Source organism: Rattus norvegicus, chromosome 1, assembly GCF_021556685.1.
Source record: "Rattus norvegicus strain SHRSP/BbbUtx chromosome 1, alternate assembly SHRSP_T2T, whole genome shotgun sequence".
Lineage (NCBI taxonomy): Eukaryota > Metazoa > Chordata > Mammalia > Rodentia > Muridae > Rattus > Rattus norvegicus.
The window spans coordinates 255182553-255197890 of record NC_141534.1 but is presented as its reverse complement, the minus strand read 5'-3'; the positions used below and the strand labels follow the sequence as shown (position 1 = coordinate 255197890).

Sequence of the window (15338 nt, the reverse complement as noted above, 5' to 3'; positions counted from 1 at the left end):
GACCACCATGTGATGCAGACACTGGACACAGATCCGCAGTTTATAAAGTTTGTCTACTGGATTTTCATCTTACTGTGGTGTCATTACTCTGTGAACCCTTAGTCTTCCTTTTAGAATTGGCAGTATTTACTCTGTGCTAGTGGATACTGGATATCTTTATTTTCATTCTTCTTATTTTATAAAGGCTCACAATAAAGTATCTATTTTGACTATCAGTAAAAACTCTGGACTTGAACTTTTGTAGTGTTAGAGTTGTTGAGAGTTTGGAAAGGCACCTCGTATTTCCACAGTGAGTATACAGGATACAGAATGCACAGTCTCCACAAGTTTATTACCCAAAACTGAAGGGAGGATGAGCTCAAAGAGCTATCACTCACTGCTGCTGTAGCTACAGGGCCTTGAAAGTTGTTAAACTAACATGTAATGTGGATTAAAATACATATCAATGCACAGATTTACTTATAAATTAAGTCATTTTATACATTTTAAAACACTTTAGAACTGAATATTTATAGACAAGGGACTTCAACGACATTATCTATGGCTTCTCTAATTGTGGTTCACAAGCAAAACAAAACACAATAGAGCTTTTTTTGCTTATAATGTTGAATATTGCCATCAGGTGAGAATTTATAAGACATTAGGCCAAATTCTGAATCTTATTAAAAAGACTTTAAGCCATGATTGAGTGGCGTCCTAGAAAAAGCAAAACCACCCACAGAGAGTAAGTGGAAAAAACATTTCCAAGATAGGAATGAAAACATGGAGCAGGCTGGGTGTCTAAGGTGATAAATGAACTCACTGGGCCCCCGTAACTGTGGGTGCACAATCTTGCCCTTTGTCCATACACAGAGTATGCCATAATAAAAATCATAGACTTTCGTGCCAAAAGAAGGTATCAACACTGGTTTATTGACTATAGAATTTCAGGAAAGACATCTACAATATGAGAAACTGAGTATGTGTGAACTCTTGTGTGTGCTGTGTGCGTACGCCTATAGAAAGGGAACACCAATTATTCAGGTCTCTTTGTACAATACGAGCAACTCTCTGTAACACTAAAACGTTCTAAAATACAAAACCGACATACATTTAAAAAATAGATTTTGAACCATGATGAAAACAAACACCTGAGAAGGATGAGTGTAATTCTTAGTGTTAGTTTGGCTTCATGTTGAAAACAACACTAGAAGCAGTTGAAAGAATATTGGGAAACAAGAACTGACAGAGACACATCTTGAAAGAATACAAACAAGTGGCCAATAGGCACAGGAAAGCACGTGTGTCATCACAAGCCACTGTAGAAATCAAACCCATGTCTCACCAGTCAGTGTGGTAGCAGCAGGTTTTCCTTGTGCAACCCATATTAAGCTAAGGAAGTTTCTAGTCAAGAGTCTATTGGGAGGATCTCTCGTTTGTCAGATGCCGCCTTGTGTTTGCACATATGGATGTTGTACTTGCGTGGTCTAATCCATCAAAACAATAGTTTATATTTGTTGGGTGGATATTAAATCAACCTTGCATTCCTGGCATGAGGCCCACTCGGTCAGCGTTAGGCTTTTTTGTATATACTGTTGAAACTGGCTTGTATATGTTTTGTGGATAATCTTTACATCCATGTTTATGAGCAATAGTCATCTGTAGTTTTCTCTTACCATGTAGTTAGTTCGGTACCATTGGTAACAGAAATATTGGCTTCATAAAATGAATTGTGAAGCATGTTCCCTTCCTCCATTTTCTGGAAGACTTGTAAAGAATTGGTATTTCTTTCAATACTTAATGAATCTAAGTTTCTTTGAGAAAAGGGTGGGTTTTGTTTTAAGTCCTAGTTCAATATGTATTTCATTTTTATATATTTATTTGGAATTTTTACTTTTTCTGAGTCTGGTACTTTATTTTGCGAAGCAGAGTCTCTCTGTAACTTAGGCTAGCCTCAGGCTTGCCCTGTATCTCAGCTAGCCTTGAACCCATAATTCTCCTTCCTCAGCCTTCTAAATGCTGGGGTTACAGGCATGAGCTACTAGATTTTTAGTAATGCGTGTCTTTCTTGAATTTTTTAAAATCAACTCTTTGCCTGACCATCGCTAAAGGTAATTCTAGTATTCCTTTGACAGTTTAGCGATTTGACTTCCTTTGTGGTCTTTCATTATTAATTCTATTATTCAATGGCTTTTTTTGTGTGTGTTCTTCCTTTCTTCCTTAGGACTGTCAGTCAGCTTTTTCATTCACTGATTTTTCTCATTTTAATTACTTCTTTGATTTTTAGGGATTATGATAGAATTACATTGTTTCCCCCATTCCCTTTGCTTCCCCCAAGCCCTCCCATATATGTCTCCTTTTGCTATACTTCATATTCATCTTCTTTTTTGATTAATTGTTGTTACGTGCATATATGTATATTTATATACATATACATTCCTAAACACAACCTTCTTGGTCTGTACACTGTCACTTCATGTATGTTCTCAGGGCTGATCATTTGTTATTGTAAAACCAACTGACATGCTCTTCCCTGGAGAAGACTTTTCCTCTTAGCATCGCTTAGTTGCCTGTTCTCCTTTTGTTGGGGGTTGAATCCTCCTGTCTCTCCCTGTCTACTTTGGCATGTCCTTGTTCAGCTCATGTTTAGGTAGTCATGTTGGTGAGATTTCATTTGTGTGTGTGTGTGTGTGTGTGTGTGTGTGTGTGTGTGCATGTTTATGTGCATGTGTGCATGTGTGAGTGTGTGTGTGTGTGTATGTGTGTGTGTGTGTGTGTGTGTGAATGGAAAAACTAGAGCACATTTGGTGTCATCCTCTGTTTTTGTCTATCTTACTTCATCAAGACAAGGTACTCACTGAAGCCTTTATTTCTGCTAGGCTGGGTGTCAAGCAATCTCTCAGCTCTACTTGCCTTCACTCTGAGATACTGGGCACAGACACCCACAGTTTACAAGCATGCTCAACCATGGCTTATTACATAGGTGGTAAGGATTTAAACTCATCTTCTTGATTGCTAAGTGTTTTTATTCACTTGGGCATCTTCCCAGTCCCTTCTCCATTTCTCTTTTTCTACAATATTTTGAGCCATTTTTCTCTCCTTCAACTCCTCCTAGATCCTCGCTAACCATTCAACTTCATGTTCTGCTTTCTCTTTCTTTCCAAAATTTCACAAACACAAATACATTAAACAAGCAAAGATGAGAGAGAGAGAGAGAGAGAGAGAGAGAGAGAGAGAGAGAGAGAGAGAAGGGAGAGAGACCAAAACTCAACCCAACCCAACCCAACCCAAACCCTAGAGTTTATTTCATGTAGGCCAGCTACTAACTCCTGGTCATGGGTCTTGCCCTGAAGTATAGTTGATATACTCAGTGACACTCCATTGGAAAAATCATTTTTCCCCTTTACCAGTAGGTTTCCATTGCAAAGAGTGCCCTGGTTATTGATGGTACCCAGTATCCCTTCCTCCTTTCAGTCCTGGGACTCTGTCTCGACTAACCTTGTGCAGGCCATGCATGCGGCCCAGTCTCTCTGAGTTTGCCTGTGCATCAGTTCTGCCATGTCTAGAAGGCACTGCTTCCTTGGAGTCATCACTGTGTCTGGCTCCTACAATCCTTCTGCCTCCTCTTCGTATATATCCCTGGATCTCATGGTGAGGGGTGTCATGTACAGTGCCAAAAGGCCTCTCACCTTTTGCATTGTGCAGTCTCGGGTCTCTGTCAGTTCCCATCTACTGCAAGAAGAAGCTTCTCTGGTGTGGGTCGAGCGAGGCACTGACCCATGGGCACCACAGTCTGCCAGCAGGAGTATTTTATTGCTCTGTTCCTTTAGCAGAGTAATGTTGACTATATATACTGTATTCATGGCAGTCAGCTTCCCCTAGGCCCAGGACTACCTAGTCTCATGTTCTTGGCCATATTAGCAGTGGACCTCATTCCACGAGATGGAATCCCTACCTGTTTTCATTTCTTAAGGAAGAATTTTAGGCTATGGATTTAAGATCATTTTTGTGTCTGATATAGGAGTCTCAAGCTAATATTTTCCCCTAAGCATTGTTTATGCTGCACCCTATACATTAGCTTATGTTTTCATTTCACTCTTTTCTAAATATTTTTTATTTGCACCCTATACATTAGCTTATGTTTTCATTTCACTCTTTTCTAAATATTTTTTATTTCTTTGTCATCTCTTCATTGGCCTATATACTTTTCATTTTTATAGTTCCTTAATATTTGTGGATTTTCATATTTCAACTATTTAAAGTGTAATCCTATAATCAGAAGCTATACATTGTATTATTTAAAATTCTGTTTAAAGTATGAGATTTATGTAGGCCCTAACATTTCTCTAGTTAGAAGGTTGCTCTGTGTACCATGGTGAAGTATCAAATAAATATTATCTCCAGATTGGGTTGTGTTAAAAACTGATATTTGAGTTGCTGACTTGTGTTTTAATGTTAAAAATTATTAAGTTAATTAGGACAGAATTTTCAGTAACTTTCTGAAATGACCCAAAACATACTTCTGACATTTTGTACTTTTATTTATGCAAAGAAGTATTCTAAATATTTATGATTATAATCAAAGTATCAATAAATTCTGAAAACATTGAAAATGCTTATACACTTCAGTATCAAACATTCATCCAAGATTTAACATTTATTTGTTTGTTTGTATGTATGCATGTGTGTATGTATGTATTTGTATGTTTATGTGTATGAGTGCTTTACCAGCATGTATGTCAATGTACTGTGTAAGTATAATGCCCAGGGAGCCAGAGAGGGTATCAAGTCCCCTCGGGCTACAGTTAACAACTCTGTGGTTCTGGGACTGAACCCTGATCCTCTTAACCTCTGAGCCATCTCTCCAGCTCCCACGGTTTAATTCTTTATGAAAAATGAAAATATCCATATATCCATATATTTGCTTTTATCTTTAATAACTGGCAAGCCTTTTGTGTACCAAAGTATTAAAGTTATCTTTCTTAAAAAGATGTATTTATTACATTTATTGTATTGCGTGAGTATTTACTGACATATATATGTGTATGGAGGCCAGAAGAGGGCACGAGAGACCCTGCAGCTGTAAAGAAAGATGTCAGCTGCCATGTGGGTGTTGGGGACCAAATTCAAGTCCTCTGTCTGCAAGAACAGAGGCAGTGCTCTTAATCACAGAGCCCCTAGTTAACCTCTATTATTATCAGTAACTGTTTGATTATACAGATATACATGAGGTCACATAAACTTTGGGAAGAATTAACTCTTCACTATTCATTTCAAGCAGTAGTAAACTCCAGATTAACACAGTGTAGTGTCTCAAAGACTTTGGAATAAGTCATCCCTCTGGCCCCTTCTAACCGTGCTGATAAAAACTCAGTTATATTCTGTTGCTTTTCCTCCATGTGACGAGCCATTTCAGACCAAGAGTTCCCATTTGACTCCTTAGGATTTTATATCATTATTCGATAAGTCAGTAACATGTTTACCATTATTTCTTTTATTCTTTTTAGCTCCCTGATCATTGATAATTCTGAAGTTCTTAGGTGACAAATAGTCTAATGTTTAAGGCTTCAAAGAGATGGTTTATACTGACTGTTCTTTTCCTGTCGCAAACATGGTAACACTTCCCATTTTCCCTTTCATACCTCATGGATTTGTTGTTGGAAGTAATGCATCTAGTAATGTACTAGAGGAGCACGGAATTCTTAGTTGTCCATCACAGAGGCAGAGTTTCTTTCTTTTGGTTTAGCTTTTTAGTTACCAGGATTAGTGCTCTAGTCTATCACTCTCGCATCAAGTAGTTACTGACATCTCCAATTAAAATACCCAATCCTTTAGAAGCCGGGGAGACGGCTCAGTAGGTAAATGTACTGTCCGTTCTTCCAGAGGACCCAAGTTCAACTCCCAGCACCCACAGAGCGGCTGATGACCATGCATAGCTCCGCTTCCAAGGGTGTCTGATGGCCTCTTCTGGCCTCTGAGGGCAGTGTGTACACATAGTACACAGACATACATGCAGCAAAGTACTCACACATATTTAATATTTTCAAATTAAACCTTCAGCGATATTTTAGGGTCAATTACCTTGGGGTTTCCTTTGCATTGATATAACTTAATGATGAGCCAATAACTGATCAGATTGTGATCTGATAAGACCAGTAAGACCAGGCCAGTAGATATGCTGATGATACAGTAAAAACTTGGGTGGTAACATGCCTTCTTGTGTCTTCCTAGGAGGACACTAGGGCTCACATTCATGTGCAAGGATATAGACAACCAAAGCTCTCCAGAGAGATTATTCATTTTCACTGTGGCTGTCTTATTTCCCAAAATTTCTCTTAAAATTTCCTGTGAGCCTGATAATCTATCCCTGTCCCTACCAGTGTCACAGCTTCAAACTCTCTGAGATAATGGCTGGAGGTCTCTAGCTGGCTCCGCTGCTCTGAGAGCTGCTGCTTTTCATGCCAGACTTTCCATGTCCTGCTAGTGCAGCACGGTTTTGCTCAAAATGATTTCCCTCAACTACTTTGTTCCCAATGGACATCGAGGGAGTTTCTCCTAATTGTGCAACAGTCATATTCATGAAGGCAACCCTTGTTACCCTTTGTATGAATTTTCTAGGCTTTGCAATAGCAAATAACTATGGCTTAAAACAAAAGAAAAAGTTTCTCTTACTGTTCATGAAGCCAGAACTCTGAAATTTAAACATAAGCGTGGTTGGTTTCTGCTGGGATCTCTGAAGGAAAATCTATTCCATTCCTCTCCTAGCTTCTGGGGACTGGCAGAATTCCTTAGCATAGCAGCCTCTCCCCTTTCTTTGTGTTTATCACCACATAGCATTTTCTCCATGTCTGTGGATCTGAAGGCCCTTTTCCTTTGTGTTACAAACACAGCAGTCTTTAGATGTGAACCCGCCCTAATCATGACTGCATACTAACATTACATCCTCAATGACTCCAGTTCTGAATAAGGTCACATTCTGAAGTTCTTATACACAAGTGTTGGGAGACAGCATTCCACCAAGTGTACCATTCATTACAAGGTGTCATTTGAAAATGAGTATGGTCTCTTTTGTGAATTAGGTGATGTTTTATGAAGATAGGTTTGTAAATGAATGGATCAGCAAGTTGGCAATTACTTTTTTTTTTTTCTCGGAGCTGGGGACTGAACTCAGGGCCTTGCGCTTCCTAGGCAAGCGCTCTACCACTGAGCTAAATCCCCAACCCTTTTTTTTGGTTCTTTTTTTTTTTTAAGTTGGCAATTACTAACGTGACTGTTTTTGTGTTCCTTAAGATTACTTCTGTCCTCCTCCTGTTACTTTTTTCATGTTAGTCAGAAAAGGGCTGGCAGAAACTTGCTCATCTCCATTCTAACTTTTATGTCTGTTTTTAATCTAGAACCCAATAACTATCGGAGCATCCACGGCCGGGCAGTAAATGGCAGTCAGTTGGGAAAGGATTACATCCAGCTGAGGAGCCTGCTGCAACCCATCCGGATTTACTCCAGAGCCGGCTTGTACGGCCCCAGTATTGGACGGCCCAGGAAGAACGTCATTGCCCTCCTGGATGGGTAGGCCAGACTACTTAGCTGTCTTACAGCATTGCCCATGAAATATAACAGAATGAAATATTTGTATTTATTCTGGCTATTTTCAGGATAAAGAAGAAAGAAAGGCTTCCTCATTCGTTTTACCCCTAAACAGGAATTCTTCAACAAACAATAGAACTCATTTTGGGGCTTCTAGAGTTGGGAGAAAGGGAGGCATATCTTAGACTCTGAGTGGCTTGAATAGAGTGCATTATTTGTAAAAGCATCATTTAGTATAGTATTTTATTGAATCGTTTCATGTTTTGCAAAGGTTAGAAAACATTACAAGTATTTACAAATTAAAGGAGAACTGAACTAATGCTTCAGTAGCAGACATTCTGCAGAACTGTTATCACTCCCTTGCTTTTGACTGCCCTGACAAACATCTTTTATGCACTGATGCCAAGCATGGTGTTAAATGTTCTCTAACTCGGCTCTGGCAGTGGGCTCTCTGCAGACTGAGTGATGACCATGTGCATAAAGCCTTGGTCTATCTGTATGGGGTTGGAAGACATTTTTGCCAATAAATAAACGAATTAGAATTAAAGAGAGCCATAGCAGCATGAAGGAGGCTTCATATATGTAGATATATGTTGATTCAAGGCTCAAAGTCAGAATTTAACTAAAGCAAGAATGAGGACAGTGAGGTCGGGAGAGTCACGTGTCATGTGAGCCATTTCTGTAGCAGAGTCTAGCATAGGTACAGTTATCCCTCAGCTCAGTCTGAGTAAGACAGTTCCCAATGACGTGTGGAGACCAAGCAGTTAGATAAATGTCGTGCCAGCATAAACAGAGATGGAAAGAAAGGAAAACAGGGTCTCCTAGATGGCCGAGTGTCTTGACAGCACTAGGACTCCTTCCCTTTCTGACTACTTCATCTTCGTTTGAACCTGTGAACGCAGCAGACTTTACTGACTATCTGGGGGAAGCATGGGGATTTAAATGGTAAGACCATCTGCAAGGCAGAGTTTAGTATTAGCCATTTTTCTCCATATATGTCGCTGAATTTTTATTTAAACTACCTTTCTTGGCCTTCTCTTCTTTCCCTTTTGCCTGTTCTTGCTCAGTAGCGATTTACTTCCTTTGTTATTGAAAATGTCCTGGCTAAGGGCTGCCTTCTGCAGACTCTCACTGAACTTTGAAATTGCTCTCATTTTTCCTGTTACATTTAGTGCATAAAAACCCGTCATAGTGCACATAATAGTATTTCACGGATCATTAAGAAAACCTAATCACTCTATCCTTTAAGTATATATCATTATTATCTTAAAGCATTCTTTTTCTTTAATGATTTGATTAATGTGTTCCCATATAATACACAATGTCATGGGATTATATCGATCATTTATTCATTCTAAAGATATTTCTTCAGCAATAACTAAGTTCTAAGTAATATGGTAGGAACTAAGAATAATAATAAACAAAACATACACACTCGGGGCTGGAGAGATGGCTCAGCGGTTAAGAGCACCCGACTACTCTTCCAGAGGTCCTGAGTTCAATTCCCAGCAACCACATGGTGGCTCACAACCATCTGTAAAGAGATCTGATGCCCTCTTCTGGTGTGTCTGAAGACAGCTACAGTGTACTTATATATAATAAGTAAATAAATCTTTAAAAAAAAAACATACACACTCCTTGCCTCATGGGGTATTCATTAAGCTGAGAGACACACGTTAATCAGAAATATGACATCAGGACAATGTGAAGAAGTACTACATGGTTACTACTGTTAGTGCTGTGGCTTAATTGACTTAGAGAAGTCCTGGAAATGCAGCCTGCAAAGGTGTAATATAAAGGACGACTCATTGACCCCATGACATGAGAAGTAGACAGTACCGTACTTACTTTCGTTTATAGTTTTAGAATGAAGAACATGCACAAAGGCCCCGAAGACAGGGGCTGGCCAGGCTGGCTGCCATGTCAGCGTAGGAAGGAAGAGGTGTGTTCTATCAGGCCCTGTAGGCATAAGGACAAGCTCGCTGTTCTTTCTAATTGCATGCAGGGTGACAGAGGATATTTTAAGCCGGAGAAGAAAATTATTTATTGTATGAAAAGATGTTGTGTATACTCTGGGAAATAGATTAGAGCGAAACAGAAAAGTCCAGGAGAAAATTACAGCAGTGATATAGAGGGGAACAGTGGGACTGAAATAGAGGGCTGACTATTGGCAGGAAACTCTATAAAACATGGAACTTTGCTGGGAATCATACAAGGATATGATGCAGACAGTGGTTAACTGGTTGGTGTCATTTCTGAAATAAGAAGACAGGAATCCTCCTAACTAGTTCTGGGAATAAAACAGTGACTTTGATTTCCATCCTATGAAACTAAATAAAGATGGTAAAAGTATTGTTTAATAGATGTAACAAGATCAGGTTCTCTGATGGAGATGCTAGAGGTATTTATTCAGTTGGGAAGTTTTTAGCACAAAAATGAAATTTAAAGTCATAGTAATAGAGGAGATAAGTTAGCATACAAAAAGAAAAGACGGCGAGTTTAGACAATGCCCGAGGAACCTGTGTATCTAAAGAAGTAAGAAACATGGTGAGGGCAGAAGGAAGGCATCAGTAAATAGACTTAAGATGAAGAGAGGTGGTCAGCTAACAGGAGGAGGACAGGAAAGTGTCTTCTGGGTTTAGCCACATTTAGATGTTTATAACCTTGGGAGAGCTCAGGAGTGCAGAGCTGCAGGAGGCTGGCAGTGGTTTGCAGGGTGCAGAGTAAGAGACAGCAGTAGAGATGTGGGTAAGGTACTTAGAACAGCCTTTACTGTGAAGAAAACTGAAGACAACCAGGGAGAGTGAGTCATCAAGGAAGATGACTCCTTCCTTCCTTCCTTTAATGCCGAATAAAATAGGTTTGTAGGTCAAAGTGTACCCAGAGAGAAGACAAGGGTGAGATAGCCAAATTAAGAAATCCTTTAAAGTTAGAAGAAATGAAAGCCAGAACGATTGTCCTGTAGAGAACAGCTCTCCCGTGGTAGTAAAAGATAAACAAGTATTTTCCTGCCTTGAGAGGTTTAAGAAGTCATGTTTATGAGGAAATCTGCTACCAGCCAGTGTGATTAGGATGCTGGCTGGGTCTGTGTCCATGGTGCAGACGTAAGTGGGCATAAGTTAGTGTGCTGGGAGTGAGTTGAGAAGCAGCACAGTGGTGAGAGAGAAGATGACTGCAGTAATACAGAGGGAAACAACGGGGGCCTGAAATGGGTGCTGTTACCCATCATCTGAGGAGGAAATGTCGCCTCACATGCCCGCGCATGAAAAGCTTGCCTCCCAGACAGTAGCACTGTCTCAGAAAGTGCGGAAGCCATTAAGAGGTGAGGTCTAGCTAGAGGAATTAGGTCATTGGACAGTGCAAGTGGGTGTTCCTAGGAGATACAGCTTGCCCTGACCCCTTCCTCTTCCTCTCCTTCCCAGCCACTATGGGTTTTGGTTTTCTTGTTTGTTTCTTTGGTTGGTTGGTTGGTTTTTTGTTTGTTTGGGGTTTTTTTTTTTTGGATTTTTTATTTACATTTCAAATGTTATACCCTTTCCTGGTTTCCCGTCCATAACACCCTATCCCGTCCACCCTCTTCTTCTATGAGGGTGTTCCACCTCCCACCCCTTCTCCCCTCTCTGCCCTGACATTCCCCTACACTGGGTCGGGGAGGGGGAGGTCCAGCCTCAGCAGGACCAAGGGCTTCTCCTCCCATTGGTGCCTAACAGGGCCATCCTTTGCTACATATGCAGCTAGAGCCATGGGTGTGTACTCTTTGGATGTGGTTTAGTCCCTGGGAGCTTTGGTTGGTTAATATTGTTCTTACGTATTCTGCTTTAAATCAGCCCATAAGCAATGGAGTCAGCCAACCATGGACTGAAGCCATGAGCCCAAATAAGCCGTCTTCCTTTAATTTATTTCTCTCAGGTATTTGTCACAGCAACAGGAAGTCTGACTGACAAAGCATGGGGCTAGGGTTTTGTAGTGGCAAAGGGTAGGTTCTACTTACTCCACATGCAAGTGTGAAATCTAAACAAAAAAGACAGAAGGGCAAGGAAAGATGTTGATGAACATTTATGCTTTCTTTTATGTGCCAAAATGAGGATTTACCTTTCTTCATAAATATGTATGAATAAAAAGTGAAATAAAGCTAAAATAAACATCCAACAACTTAACCAACGGAGCAGAGGGTGAGCACTGTAGAATTGCCAGCTTCTAGCTCTTCCCAACCCTCGGGTCCACACAGGCACTGTTGCATAGACGTGCTCTTGGTAGAGCCATCGTTTTGAGCTCTGTGTTTTTACTCACTGCTTCATATGGCCCTTATTTCTGCATAATTCACATAATTGTCGTTCTTAGTAAGAAATAAAATATTCCACTGCATTAATGTACCAAGTCTACATAAGCATTCTCCCTGTGTTGGATATTTGGCCAGTTTCCAGGTTTTGCTTGTAATGCAGTGCAACTATAAATATCTTTATACAAATAGATTTTTAAATTTTTCTTTTGAATCATATTCTTGAACTGTATCCAAAAGTTGAGTTTCTGGGTAAAGAAATGTATATTAATTTTTATGGCTTTATTTTTGCTGCCAAATTTCTTTTCAGAATGATTTCACTAGGTGAAAGGGAATGGTATAGTGCTATATCATTTCCAAATATCAACAGCAGTGAGCATCAGCCGTGTTATTAATTGACCTAGTTTAAATTAATGCAGGATTATGTTGCATGCTTGTTTGTATTTGAATTTTGTTAACTTCAAGAACAGCTGGATATTCTCCAACCTTCATTGTTTTGTTTCTTGTTTCTCCTATTTCTTTCTTTCTCTATTTATGTTCATGTATGAGGGGAATATTGCTGGGGAAGGGGGCTGTACCTAACTGTGAATGAGCATGTGTAGGCCAGAGGTCAACATCTGGTCTCTTCCTTTTGTGTTCTCCTCCACAGTTGGGTTTGGTTGGTTGCTTGCTTGTTTTGGGCTTTGTTTTGTTATTTTGAGACAGGGTCTCAGTGAAAATGGTGACTACCATACTGCTGGGCTGACTGGCCTAGGAAACCCTAGAGTCTGCTTGTCTCAGTTCCTCACACACAGCACTAGTGTTTCAGATATGTGCCATGGTGCCCAGATTTTATGTACATGCTACAATCCAAACCCAAGTCCTCACGCTTGCACAGGAAGTACTTTACCAATGAGCAATATCACTAGTCCTGTCTTCAGTTCCCGTATCTCGAGTCTGATTAATAATACAATGACCATTTTGTCTGCATTCAAGGATTATATATATGCATGTGTATATATATACACACACATACATATATATAACAAAATAATACACAAAAAGAATACATACAAAGAAATAATATTAGGACTGAAATCAATGAGTTAGAAACAAACTAGCAAATAATACAACAATCAGTAAAATTAAGAGTTGTTTATTTGAGAAAATCAACAAGATTAAAAACCTTTAGTCAAATTTACCAAAAGACACAAAGAAGGATCAAATTAATAAAATTAAAGATAAAAAGAAAGAAATTACAACAGTGTAGCAGTTTGAAGATGCTTGGCCCATGGGAAATGACACTGTAAGGGGATATGCCCTTGTTGGAATGAGGGTGGTCAGTTGGAGGAAGTGTGTCACTGTTGGGGTGGGTTTTGAGACCCTATGCTCAAGCTCCACCCAGTGAGAAGAGGCAGTCTCCTTCTGGCTGTGCTTGGATCAAGATGTAGGACTCTCAGCTCCTTCTCCAGCACTGTGTCTGCCTGCACACTGTCATGCTTTCCACCTTGATGATACTGGGCTGCAGCCCCCATTAAATGTTATTCTTTATAACAGTTTCCTTGGTGTCTTTTCACAGCAATGAAACCCTAAGACCAACAGATACCAAGAAAATTCAGAGAATCAAAGGGACATAGTTTAAAATGTGAAAACCATAAAAGAAATAGATTTCTTGATATGTATGACCTGCCAAAGTTAACAATAAACAATTTAAACAGACTCATAGTCCCTAGCTAAATAGAAGTAAAATCTTCTGACCAAAATAAACTCATGGCCAGATGGATTGCATATATAATTCTACCAGACCTTAAAGAAGAAAATAATGCCAATACTTTTCAAATTATTCCATAAATAGAAACTGAAGAAATGTTTCCTAGCTCTTTTTTTTTCAAGGCCAATATTGCCATGATACCAAAACCACAAAAAGCCTATCAAAAAAAGAAAATTAAAGACCAATATCCTTTATGAACATAGATGTAAAAATTCTCAAGTACTTAAAAACTGAACTCAAGAATGCATAAAGATTATTTTCCGTGACTAAGTTGACATAATCCCAGAGACTCAGAGATGGTTCAACATACATAAATAAATGCAACCCACAGTATAAACAGAATGGAAAAGATCATCTTATTAGATCATTTTATTAGGTCTTAGACAAAATCCAGAATCCCTACATGCTAAAAGTCTAGGGGAGAATAGGGATACAAGGGAAAGGCCTCAACATAATAAAGGTAATCTACAGAAATCCCATAGCCAGTGTCATCCTAAATGGAGGGAAACTCAAAGCATTTTCACTAAATCAGGAACAAGACAACGATGCCTACTCTCTCCAAACCTATTTAATATAGTTCATGAGGTCTTAGCTGCAGCAATAAGACAACTGTGGGTGATCAGGGTGGGGGGATATAGATTTGGAATGATTAAATAAAAATATCTTCATTTTTAGATGGTATGATATATATGTAAACTACTTTACAGACTCTACCAGGAAACTCCAACAGCTGATAAAGACGTTTTCAGCAAAGAGGCAGAATACAAAATCAGCATACAAAAATTGGTAGCCTTTTTATATTCAAATGACAAACATACTGAGAAAGAAACCAGGGAAACAGTATCTTTTACAATAGCCTCAAAACTTGTCTTAGGATAACCCTAAAAGCCTGAAGACATCAAAGAGAGAAACTGAAGAAGATACCAGAAGGTATAAAGGTCTCCCATGTTTATAGATTGGTAAGATAGACATTGTGGAATCACCAAAAGCAGTCTACAGACTCGATATGAATGAAAATTCAAACACAATTTCTCATAGAAGTTGAATAATATTGATAAAAGTATTGAATATTACAAAATATTAAAATAATATTAAACTTCATATGGAAACACAAAAACCTAAGATTGATAAAACAATACTTTATAATAAAAGAATTACTTTTATTCTTGAAACCAGCCGTATTTCAAGTGGTACTACAAGGTTATTGCAATAAAAAACAAAGTTGGTGTGAATAAAGACATGTTGATCAATGGAGTTGAACTGAAGACCCAGACATGCATGCACACACTGTAGACACCTGAGGTTTGAGCTGGAGGCTGTTTTACACAACTTTTTCTTGGACACAGACTCAGGTTGCCAGTGAACACGTTCTTTTGAACTTCTTTGTATCAGTCACATCTGCCTTCATTTGTTTATTTTAGACCTGGTCGTTTTTCCTTTTAGTAATCTATCTGTAGCCATTCTCAGAATCTAATAATCTCACCATGTAGATTTCTGAGTCGTTTTTAAGTGTGACATCTAGTCAATTCAATTTTGCTTGAAGTCTTAGGTTTTTCAGATACACTGACTCCTGGCCTTTCACATCTCCATCTTCCTAACTTCCAATCTAGTAAGCAGCTGACTCCATTATACAAACTGCCATCAGGTATGCCAAAGAAGTTCTGGGAAATGACACACTCTGTTTTACCTGTGTGTCCTTTCATTTTGTGTAATTGTTTCGAAGACCACGTTATTTTTCTCTTTATT

The 15338-nt window shown here is 39.0% G+C and overlaps 1 protein-coding gene across 22 annotated transcripts in view; it reads left to right on the top strand.

Annotated features, from left to right (window-relative positions):
- Hpse2 (heparanase 2 (inactive)) overlaps positions 1-15338 on the top strand; it is a 705780-nt gene that overhangs the window by 448945 nt on the left and 241497 nt on the right. For all 22 annotated transcript variants that reach the window (XM_087578435.1, XM_087578476.1, XM_087578514.1 and 19 more), the window contains 1 exon segment: positions 7374-7545. In XM_087578435.1, coding sequence (XP_087434561.1) covers positions 7374-7545 — 172 coding nt within the window.